Raw genomic sequence first — 12291 nt, forward strand, 5'->3', positions numbered from 1 at the left:
CCTCCAATCACTGTGCAGATTAAGAGAAAAGGGCCCGGGTTGGGAGACAGTGCAGGGCAGTGGTTAGCACAGTGGGCTGGAGAGTCAGACTTCAGTGCAGCTCCCCGACCGGACTCCTAGAAGCTCTGTGTCTTGGGGCAAGTCCCTTGAGCCTCAAGTGGTACAGCTTGTCTCCAGCAGTAAATGATTCTTCCTGAAAGTGTGGCTGATGAGAGCAGCCCTTTTCGTGCATCGCCCACCCCCATCACCAGATCGGTGTTGGATGCGGTCTTTTCTACCTTGGGAGGTTCTCTTTCAGGTCCAGAAACTTCCCAAGGAAGGGAGGGAGGCGGCGATGAAGTGGGTACCTAAGGGCCCTTCCCCGCCTTATCGGCTAGAGGAAGGACCTCCCGGAGTCCGCCCCGTACCACCGCCTTGCCTCTCTGGGCGCTACGTGGATGAGGGGCTCTGTGAGCAAGGGGAAAGCGTCCTCTTTCCTTTCTCTACCAGGAGTCGGAGCGAGGAACCTGGCCCCAGGGGTCATGTCGAATTATAATTCACACCACTTGCTCTTGGACCATCTCAGTCAAGTCTCGAACACATACCCAAGTACCTTTTTTTTTTTTTTTTTCCAACTGGCCTTTTGTAGGCAGCTCGGGATCCAGAAGGAGAATCGAGTTCCTGAAATGAAAAAAAAAAAAAAAAAAACATATAGTAAAAGAAGTCGTGCTTCTTCCTGCCGGTGACTGTTTACAAGAGAGGGAAGTCAGCGGGGCCCCCCAGAGGTCGCTGGTGGCGCAGAAACTGAGGCCAGACTGTAGAGAAAGGGGGAAGGAGAAAAACACCCAGAAACTTTCTTCCTCGTGGCGAATAATCGCCGCCCCCCGCCCCGCTCCCCGGTCAGAGGCAGTAACGTGACACCCGAGAGAAACCCGGAGACCCGAGCGCCGAGAGGGAGGGAAGAGGGAGGAGAGAGGGCCGCGGAGACCCGGAGAGGGAAAGGGGAGGAGAAGAAGGAAAACCCCTGTCAAGGAGGTGGAGCGAGGCGACGGTGTCCGCCTCCCGTTCCTCCCTGCCGTCTTTTAGAGGAGTCTGAACCGGGACAAAACACGCCGAGACCGACAGACACAAAGCCGGGGGTCCACGCTGGCGCTGGAGGCGAGCCCCGGCGGCCGCGAGCGAGCCCGAGGCGCGGCGGGGCGCGGGGCGCGGGGGCGCTAGCGGGCGCGGGCGCGGGCCGAGCCGGGGCCGGGCACCTCGGCCGCTCGGGCCGCGGCGGCGGGGACCATGCCGAGGAAAGTCTCCTGAGCCCGGCAACTTCGGCCCCTCCCCGCCCCCACCCGGGCTGCCCTCGGCGCGGCCCTGCCCATGTGCAGCCGGCCGGCCGGGCTCTCCTCCTCGCAGGCGGATGGGTGACCTTTTCCTGGCACGGGCAGGCTGTGCGAGGCGGCGGAGCAGGCGATGAAGAAGAAGCAGCAGCATCCCGGCGGCGGCGCGGATCCCTGGCCCCATGGGACCCCTCTGGGGGGCGCCCCTCCGGGCCTGGGCAGCTGGAAGCGCCGGGTCCCCCTGCTGCCTTTCCTGCGCTTCTCGCTCCGGGACTACGGCTTCTGCATGGCCACCCTGCTGGTCTTCTGCCTGGGCTCCCTCTTCTATCAGCTCAGCGGGGGACCCCCTCGCTTCCTGCTCGACCTGCGGCAGTATTTGGGTAAGGAAGGGGGGCCGGGCGAGGGCGGCGGCCGCCGCGCGAACTTGTGCGGGGGAGGGGGTGGGGGACAGGGGCGCGCCGGGGACTTGTGGCGTTGCGACCGCCCGCCGGCGCCCCGAGGCTCCCCAGGTGGGACGTCCGGGTGCCGGCTCCCTCCCGCGCGTCCGTGCGTGCGGCCGTCCGTCCGTCAGTCCGCCCGGAGGCGGCGGGCCAGGCAGGTACCCCGGGCGGGGCGCCGCATACCTTCCCCGCCTCTGTCCCCGGGTCCGGGGCGGAGTGCGGGCGTGTGTGTTTGTGGGTGTGTACGAGTGTGTGTTTTGTGGCCTGGAGGTGTGGGGAGCGGCGAGGGGAAGGGACAGTCCCCCTCCCCCCACCCCGTGGCATTGTCGGTGACCGTAGTCATGTCTCGTGAGCACTCCGGGGGCGTGTGGGGGGTGGAGTTAGCTCCCCTCCCCGCTCGGTTCTGCCAGTTCTGCCCCGCGAGTCCCTCTCCTGCCCGCCGGCCTCCGTGACCCAGGGGCAGTTTTCGGACCCCCGTGCTGACCCTGGGCTGGCTTGTCTTTCGGCGGCGGCGAGGGGGACGCGGGGAGGGGCTGCGTCCGGAGATCCGGGGCTGTTCGAGGCCCCCGGGTCAGCCTGGCCGGCAGTGTCGCCTGCTGTGACCCGACTCTCTTCTGCGCTGCGTGCGTCTCAAGTCAGAACTTTTTTTTTTTTTGGGGGGGGAGGGGGGGTTGCCTTGCGCTCGGTGTCTTAGGAGCGAGGCCGCCCGTTTTTAGCAGAGGTGAGGAAAGGGTTGTGCGGCGAGAGGAGAGAGCGGCCGCAGAGAGAGGGCGTGACCCGCCGCTCGGTGCGGGCGCGGGGAGAGCGGTGCCAGAGCCGCGCGAGCGCACGCCCGGGTCCCGGCTCCGCGGCTGGCGCGCGCCCCGGTCCGGGAGGGGCCGAATCTCCAACCCCCGCCCCTGCCCGCGCGGCCCGGAGAGCTTTTGCGGGGGCGGGGGGAGAGGCTGGGGAGGCGCCAGCTCCCTGCCCGCGTCCGAGGTGATGAACCTGAGCCACCCGGCCAACCTCCGGCATCTGCCTGGCGCGAGCGGGTGCGCAAAGGGAAGCCTCTGGAGCGCTGGGCCGTATCGGGCCAAAGACTCCAGGGGGCTGGAAGCCTCCACACTTCCCTCAAGAGTCCCTGAGTCGCGGAAGCCACAGGTCTGGATAGCAGGCCGTTTTCGAAGGACAGGAACCACCTCAGCAAAGTGACAGATGGGTTGAAGCGTTTTGAAATAGAAACGCAGATAACAAGCATGCCCTTTCCACGCAGAGAAGCTCAGATTTTAAAAGGTACGCTCCTGTTTCGGTAGAAACTTGGGAGAACTCTGGTTTTGTAAGATGCTTTAGGGAAAATTAAAGGAAAACATTGTCCGAGCAGATTTGCAAATAACAATCCTCAGCATCAGGCTTCTAAGAAGATTGGGGGTAATAACGCACTTTTATTAAGGAGTCAAATCTCTTTTTTCCCTGAGTTCTGCATTTTGGAGTCTCATGGAGACTTCACAGGGCCTCAGACACCTGCTAGTGCTACGGAGGTAACTTTTTTTTTTTTTTTTTTTCTTTTAAACCATCAACAATAATCCCTGTTAACTGGCACTGGGAAGTGTTTTTGAAGCTTAGGGGTCTGTAAAATCTGATAACGAATACTTTGTTGAAATTCCCTTTAAGCAAAATGTGGAGGCCAGAGGGGCAGGGAAAATACAGTGCATGGAGAAGGAAGACATCTGTGTTTAGTGCCCTCAAAGCGGTTGGCTTTAGGGAGGGCGCTCAAACTTCATGGGCCTCAGGTTTTTCATTAATAGAGTTCCGGGCTGGACTAGGTTGTATCTCAGACCTCCACCCAGCTCCTGAGATGTTGTGGTTCTGATACCCTTCTTGGGGACAGGAAAACCCGAGAGGAGGAAAGAACGGAGGCAACCCCCGGGGGTAAAATCAAGAAACTGATTTCTGGCACTTTAACCTTTTGAAAATTGAGCCCAAAGTGTGTTGTGCCCAGAATTGAATGCTTTCCTCATATATTTCAAAAGATGAGGCCTGATAAATTCGGGGGCTCCGTTGGGAGAAGGGTGACTTCACTCTGGAACTGGGAAGGACTGACCGGTTGAACATCGCTCCTGTTAGTAACTCATCAGGAAGTTTCTGACTGACGTGATGGGTTAAAAAAAAATGACATCACTTCCGTGAACTGAAAATAGGATACCTTGGCCAAATTTGTTCCCTGTTGTTTTGTTGCATAAATATAATGATTTTGGGGAAGAGTGGGCTTGTGGTCTTTAAGAGGGTCTAAAATATACCCTTAATAATATAAGGCCAAGGTATCTGCAGAATACTTTCCCCTTGTTTCGTCCATTCTATTATTTTAGTGTCTGTCAAAACAAAATTTGTGGTTAGTCAACATATCCTCTCAATTTCCTGAGTTAGCCAATTTTGGAGGCCAGTGTTTTCCTTAAATATAAGTCCAGATAAAGTGAAAATTTTCCAAATCAGAATAACATTTTAGCAAAAATTGTTGCCAGGGTGTTATTTTAATATACTTGTGTGCCATTATACGTCTGACACAGAGTCTCTACTTGCTATTTATTGGCATTAATAACTGAACCTACTGTATCGAATAGGTCTCACAACATTGAACCTATTGAATGCTCTCACAGTAGAGCCAGGAGATATGACCATTCACGGTCAAAGCTAACATTGATTGTGTCTGGTCCCGTCAGTGCACATGCAGAATGAAATTGTGTGCACATAGCAATGCTACAGGTGGGTTCGGTTGTTATTCCCATTTTTGATGTGGCAGAAACGAGAACGCGGAGTCACTGACTTGCTGAAGGACGCACAGCCAGCAGGCAAGACCTGAACCCAACTCCGTCTGATTCGGGCGCCCACTGCGCAGCTCTCCAATCAGCCAGGAGGCAAGTGCAGATCTCAAGAGCAGACTGGCTGAACACAATCATACTTATTTGCGTAATTTCGCTTTCCTTTTCTTGCTACTTTTGTTCTGAACATCTTCAGGGGCCAGCAGAGAAGGGAAGTAAGTCAAGCAGCTGGTCTGCTCTCAGCTCCACCTTCCCGTGTTAATCCCTGTGTGCCACGGAACTCAGCTTTAGCAGACCCACACAACTGGAGGTGATGGGAATTAGCATCTTAAATCCCCGATCTTTTGCCTTCCTTTAGCGATTTGTTCTTTGTCCACACTAGTAGCTTTGCATGTGTGGCCCCGGATCTGCAGCATCGGCATCACCTGGAACCTGGTTACAAATGCAGATGCTCGGGGCTCCTTCCGGACCAATTGAATGAAAGAGTCTGGGCGGAGGGCCCAGCACTCTGTACTTTAGCAAGTCTTCCAGGTGACTCTGATGCAGGCTGAAGTTCGAGAACCATCGTTCCGGAATATAGCTCTACTTTCAGAAAGCCTCCTGTAGAGTTGAGCGAAAGACAGGAGATGAAAGAGAGGAGATTTACCGAGTATTTTAAAGGTGATGTGCGTGGTTTCATCTTTTACATTTCGACTTTGAAAAATGCATCTGCTTTGCTGCTTAAGCCTCATTGTTTCAAGGGAAAGACCAGCCAACAGCCGCAGCTCCAGCTGGCTTTAGACTCTCTGAGGTTAGGAGATGGATGGAATGGGGTGGAGCTGGTAACCAGAAGGAATAGTGGGGGAAGAAAGGGAAAGGAGGCAGCGATGATGCTTTCTCTTCCCACAGAAGCCAGTGGAACAGTTCTTTCTGGTCTGTTTTGGGAACGGGCAGAGTATGTTCTCCTGAAAGGTACTTTCTGCTGCAACACATTTGCAAAAAGGAAAGTAAGTTAGGGGGGTGGATCATGCAGGAATAACTGTGGCCTTGGTGTTTTCTTTCTTGAAATGGGTAGAGGGAGAACACGAGCATACAGTGGGGTAAATGGATGGATTTAGCAAAAGGCTGTGCCTAAACTTGGCTACCATAGTCCTTCCAATTCAGTGAAATGCATTTTTGTGTTTTGAAGCAGCATTCAGACTTTGATTTGCTATGGAAAACAAATAAAAATCACATAAGATCTCCGCCCCCCCCCCCCCCCCCCCCCCCCAGAAATTAGGTTATGATACAGCCTCTGCCAGCAGCCTCATTACTTATGAGCTGTGGAAATATCAGAATCTTGGGATAACACTCGTTACACTGATGTAAACTGAATAAGCCAGATGGCTTACTACAGATCTTCTACAACTGGCAAACTCTAATGATTTATCATCAAGCCTTGGATATGTGATTTAGCCTTTATGGGAACTAAATTTGTTGGGTCGATCTCAAATTGACATGCTTTCCTTTCCATTTTTACGTTGTACTACTTTAAATGGAGACGTACCACTTCTATTTCAGTTTCCAGAGTTGCCAATCTTTATATATATTATATACGAGGATGGCAATTTCAAGTCAAAAGACGACAGAGAAAAAGATGGAACTGTGTTGCATTTGAAATTCTCTAAGTTTAAATGAATTTAAAGGAAAATGTCAAAATAGAGGTCCTGATCCGTTACAAAATCATTTCTTTAAACCTTACAAGTCAAATTTAATTTGTCTTCTGCACATCAAGCATGGTTTAAATATAGTTTGGGCCCCAGACAGCAATCTAGGAAATGAATGCATTAGGTATAATGTCATCAATAGAAATTGTTGACAAAAAAACAAAATGGTATTCTTGTTCATAGCTGCAAATGTGTTTTATGGGGTTGGTTGGGGACACAGTAGCACTGTATTAGAAGAAGGACAGAAAATGGAATTCAGCAATGGCAGACTGGTCAGTAAACACAGCACATGAATGGTGAAAAGCATTCTGCTTTGTAAACTATTTTTGCTGTAGACTAGTCTCAGTATGAATTGTTTGAAAGCACATATAAATATGTATTATCTGGATACTGTCTTTCCTTAAATTCCCTGTCATCAACCCAGGTTTAAAACACTAGTTGGCTTTGTATTTGAGAAGCCAGAATGAAAGTGGTCAAGCTGTTTGGGTCCCGAAAGAGATAGTATCTTTTGCTTCCCCCGAGGAAGCTCTAGGAACAGACACTATCTCTTGCCTTGCAGCTGTCCCGAAGGGGAGCAGTGATGGACAATGAAAAGGCATCTTATCTGACAGATCCTGGCCGCTTGAATTGTTACGAGTTATCATTTGCTCTTTTGGGTTTTGTTTTTGGTTTTGAAAGATGGGAACACTTGACCGCAGGGAAATTTCGTCTTACCTGTATTGATTTTTATTTAGAGAAACTCAACTTTAAATTTTTTTTTTTCAACGTTTATTTATTTTTGGGACAGAGAGAGACAGAGCATGAACGGGGGAGGGGCAGAGAGAGAGGGAGACACAGAATCGGAAGCAGGCTCCAGGCTCTGAGCCATCAGCCCAGAGCCCGACGCGGGGCTCGAACTCACGGACCGCGAGATCGTGACCTGGCTGAAGTCGGACGCTTAACCGACTGCGCCACCCAGGCGCCCCTAGAGAAACTCAACTTTAAGCAGTGATGGCCATAAACCCTTTTATGTATTAGACATGGGGACACAAACACTACTGTTTCACCCAAAACTCTGATTTGCAGAAATCAAAAAACTGTAGCAACTGTTGGGCAAGAAAATTCCAAATGAAGCACCTTTCACTATTGCTATTAAGTTTTTAAAACAGCTTTATCGGGATATAATTCAGAAACCATACAAGCCACACATTTAAAGTGTTTAGTAGTTTGGTAGTTTTCAGTATATTCATAGACAAATACAGCCATTATTCTAGTTGATTTTAGAGCGTGAAGAGAAATCCTATATACCCTTTGGATGTCCCCTCCCTCCGCCAACTCCTTAGCCCTAAGTCACCAGTAATCTACATTCTGTCTCTGTAGATTTGCCTATTCCGGACATCTCCTAGAAATGGAGCCATATAACATGTGGTCTTTTGTGATTGGCTTCTTTCATTTGGCATATTGTTTTCATGACTCATTCATGTTGTAGCATGCATCATGCTCCCTTCCTTTTTATGGCTGAATAATATGCCAGTGGATATAGCACATTTTTGTTTATTATTTCAGGTGTTGATGGACGTTGGGATTGTTTCTATCTTGCGGCTGTTGTGCATAGCGCTTCTACGAACTTTTGCGTGCCGTCTCTGTTTTAATACCTATTTGCTGTTCCTTTGGGTACGTACTCAGAAGCAGACTGCTGGGTCATATGGTAATTCTATGTTTAACTTATTACAGAACTGCCAAGCTGTTTTGCACAGTGGCTGCACTGGTGGCCATCCCCGCCAGCAATGTACGAGAGTTCCAGTTTCTCTACATCCTCACCAACACTTGTTCCTTTCCATTGTTTTTTTTTTTTTTTTTTTTTAATTTTTTTTTTCAACGTTTATTTATTTTTGGGACAGAGAGAGACAGAGCATGAACGGGGGAGGGGCAGAGAGAGAGGGAGACACAGAATCGGAAACAGGCTCCAGGCTCCGAGCCATCAGCCCAGAGCCTGACGCGGGGCTCAAACTCACGGACCGCGAGATCGTGACCTGGCTGAAGTCGGACGCTTAACCGACTGCGCCACCCAGGCGCCCCTCCATTGTTTTGATTGTAGGCATCCTAGTGCATGTGAAGTGTATTTTATTGTGGTTTTGTTTTGCATTTCCCTAATGATTAGTGACGACGAGCATCTTTTCGTGAGCTGGTTGGCCATTTGTGTGGCTTCTTTGGAAAAAAAATGTCTCTTCACATCCTTCACACATTTTTGAACTTGGTTGTGTTTTTGTTTTTGGGGTTTAAGAGTTCTTTACGTATTCTGGAATCTAGACCCTTATCAGATATATGATTTTGCTATTTGTTTTGAAGTTGCAAAAGGTGGTACTGGCTGAAACACAATACTGTGGCGTATTGTTCTCTGTGTAATAGGTGTGCACCTTCTCAAGGAGCAAGAAAGTTTCATTTTTAGTCACTTTCAAAGTGCTAATTACAGTGTCTGCGTATAGAATGAAATCTAAATACATTCCTAACAGTGAACGGAAGCAAGGATCTCTTCAAAAGAATCCTGGGGGTCTTGTTTGCTGTGATGAGGTATGGATTACTTTGAATAGGAATCCCTTTGGTTGTCTGCATTTAGTTCTCACGTATGTAAATTCTTGGATAGCCAGCATTTATCCATATTACAGATGTCTGAAGAGATTGCTGTGACTCATATGTGACATGTAAGTGAAGCCAGTTTTGAACAGCAGATTATAGTACAGTGGATGTGAGTATCTGTCTTGTATTTGCTCACTGGAATGGAACTGATGAGCTCAGCAGGGGAAAACATTTGGGTACATCATGTTCCTTATACAAGGTATTTACTACCAGGATACCAAGGAGATCTTGAGAATTCTCATAAAATTAGAATTCATGTGCAATTTGGTTGTTATTCATGTTGTGGTGTAACATACAAGACAAACACATAGGAATTTACTAAATTCCTAGAATTTACAATTCCTAGAATTGTTTCTCTTTGGTAAATTAACTTGCAGGCTTTAGAAAGAAATATTACTTGGTTTTGTAAGAGCGTTAGACACTTTTGGTATGTTTAAAAAATAGGTGTTCTCTTTTTTTTTTTTTTTTCAACGTTTTATTTATTTTTGGGACAGAGAGAGACAGAGCATGAATGGGGGAGGGGCAGAGAGAGGGAGACACAGAATCGGAAACAGGCTCCAGGCTCTGAGCCATCAGCCCAGAGCCTGACGCGGGGCTCGAACTCACGGGCCGCGAGATCGTGACCTGGCTGAAGTCGGACGCTTAACCGACTGTGCCACCCAGGCGCCCCAAAAAATAGGTGTTCTCAAAATGAGAAGCTTTAAGATAGATGCAGTCAGTTCCATGCTGCTTGGTAGAGGCTCAATTTGAATAATTTGTAACACTCGCATACTGAAACTCACAGGGGAGCCAGATAGCTGCTTAGTGTTGAGGGTATGCTTAGACCTCCTGGTCTGTCTCAGGGTTTCTATTAGTTGTCTGTAATTTCCCAAAGATAGCCACTGACTCATTTTTCTGGTCTCATTATGTGACTTTGCCTCTGCTATTGCCTCTCTGCTGGTGGTTTAGGAAGCTCAGATTCCAGTGATGACCTCCGAACTCCTGTAATTATTTCATGATCACGTCTGAAGTTGTGACATTCTGCCTTGTATTGTGATAGTTCATGGACAAGCTCGTTGGAAGGAGGAGGCTTATTCAGTACTATCCATCCCTACTTTGACACCTCTCCTGTGCCTCCTGCACACGCCCTCAGTAACTATCTGTTGATTCAATATATTTGCTAAGCAGAATGTTCTTCACTAGGGTTCCACATCCTGCGGTGTTTGCTCTCTATTTTAAGTAGAGAACATGGGGAAGGGTGCCAGGAAAGACTTAAGCTCAGGTGATGTCTACAGCCTGCCTCTTCCTGGCTGTTTGAAGCATATGTTCCAAGCAAAGATGTTAAAACCACTACGACATACAGTTCTGTAAAGATTTCCTCCATGCGTGGGGATAATTGTTCACCTCTTAAGAATACCTGAGGTCAATCTAGAGCTTTGGCTGCATATAACTAGAATGCAGACTTTTTGTTTCTTGTCATTTTCCTGAACCCCGACCAGTTGCTTTGGGAGTCTGCAGATAGTTTATTTCTCTCTCTAAGCTGGTGTCTTTTCTTACATAGTGATTTGTGTTAAATTAGCTAGTACGTTTCAAGCATGACTTTTTGTCTTTAAGGAGATGAGACCAAAAGATGATGTGGTTTTTGAAATTGTGAGCAAATGGATTTTAACCTAGAATGGCAAAATGAGAAACTATAAAATCAGGGCTCAGTGCACAAACCCATTGACCCTTGTTTGATGAAAGGTATTGAATAACCTTGAAGTCATGGCTTTGGTTAAGCAACTCTTCATTCACTCATTGATGGGTGATTTAAGTAATTATTTACATTTGGCCGTATTGCATTTCTGGAAACACCATTGATTTTTTTTTTTTTCCTAGCTCAGTGAGTATGAGTTTCACAGTCTTGATGAAAATAAAAATGGAAGTATTCTGAAACATACAAATTCTTTTGTTCAGTCATTCAGCAAATATTCATGGAAGGCTTGTGAGCCAGAAGCATCAGACATTAGAAAGAATATAGGTTTTAGAGCAGAGATTTTTTTTTCATAATTTTTTTTAATTTATCTTTGAGAGACAGAGAGAGGCTAAGCATAAGCAGGGGAGGGGCAGAGACAGAGGGAGACACAGAATCTGAAGCAGTCTCCGGGCTCTGAGCTGTCAGCACAGAGCCGATGTGGGGCTCAAATCCACAAACCACAAGATCATAACCTGAGCCGAAAGTGGACACTCAACCGACTGAGCCACCCAGGCACCCCCTAGAGAGAGATTTTGATGTAAATCCCAGTGTGACTCGCCAGCTGGGAGAACTTGGGCAATTTTCTTAACTTCTCTGAACCTCAGGTGTTTTGATCCGTATGACGGAATTGGTAAGTGCTGTTTTATAGGATACTTACCTGACCCACGGCCTGGCATTTGAATTCAACAAATGTCAACTTTATCACTTTGTTCTTCGCTTCTCTCAGACTCCCCTCTCTTCTGGCACGAAAACCTACATTCTTGGGGACGCACGCTTGTGCCAACACCCATGCTGCTAATACATGCAGACTCATCCCTGGCTTGGTTTCCAGTTGAAAGCAGCAGTCTAACCAGGAAACACGAAAGTATTAAACTAGTATTCCTGTGGCTCATCTTGTCACCCTCACCCTCCGATTCGTGGGGGCTCTTCAACGGCGGGCAAGTTCCAGTCACTTGCCCTGTTAATTAGACACACAGGAACCTTCCAGTTTCTTCCTTCTGCTTGCTTCCTAGACACAGTCTTGAAAGAACACATTCTAGGCACGGTGTGCTTTCCTCTGTTTTGAATTTATCCACGCTTTCTCCCCCCGCATTCACAAAATAAGAACAGTTGTGCAGGGGGCGCATGGTGCAGCCAACTCTCTGGGATGGCCTGCTCTTTGAGAATGGCATTAGTGGCCTGTCGCTATGCCCTTTCAGACAATCAGAATGCCAGGCACACACTGTGACAGGTAGGAGGGCTTCTCCCAAGAGAGATGGAACCACCATGCCCAGCGGTACGGTCACTTGCTTTTCTCCGGTTCCTACTTGTCTTCTATTGGAAGTCGTGGCCAGAGTGGTGAACCCAAGTCATGGATAATGCCTTTGCCCAGAGGCAGGTGAACTTGCCTCTGTTTTCCATCCTCTCTGCTTCGTCATGTTGCCAGGACCTTCCCAGCCTTGGGTGGGCGCTGGGGCACGTGAGAGCCACAGGCCATTACTCTCTGCCGTAGCTGGTCACCCAGTTCCTTGAGAAGTTGAAAGCAAATGCGAATTCACATCGTTGAATAGAAAGTTAAATTTTGTTTGGAAAAGCCATGACCTTGCAGTTCCAGCGCAGAGCTTCCTGCTCTGACACGAGGACTGTTTGACGTGAATGCGTTTGTGCTGAATAAGCAGAGGCAAAGCCCTGCAGGTTGCTGGGAGGGATATGGGACCTGGTTCTGGAAGGGTCCCCAAATAGTTCAGTGGTCGG

The 12291-nt window shown here is 48.7% G+C and overlaps 1 protein-coding gene across 4 annotated transcripts in view; it reads left to right on the forward strand.

Moving 5' to 3' along the window:
* The first annotated feature begins 969 nt into the window (after positions 1 to 969).
* The window catches only part of UST (uronyl 2-sulfotransferase), a 316130-nt gene continuing 304808 nt past the window's right edge, over positions 970 to 12291 (forward strand). The window contains exon 1 of one of the 4 annotated variants that reach the window (XM_045499977.1): positions 970 to 1687. In XM_045499977.1, the coding sequence (XP_045355933.1) occupies positions 1441 to 1687 (247 nt within the window). In that variant the 5' untranslated portion in view covers positions 970 to 1440. The remainder of the gene's footprint in view (positions 1688 to 12291) is intronic. The other 3 variants (XM_045499974.1, XM_045499975.1, XM_045499976.1) reach the window with 3 other exon arrangements.

The sequence above is a fragment of the Leopardus geoffroyi genome, chromosome B2, assembly GCF_018350155.1.
Source record: "Leopardus geoffroyi isolate Oge1 chromosome B2, O.geoffroyi_Oge1_pat1.0, whole genome shotgun sequence".
Classification (NCBI taxonomy): Eukaryota; Metazoa; Chordata; class Mammalia; order Carnivora; family Felidae; genus Leopardus; species Leopardus geoffroyi.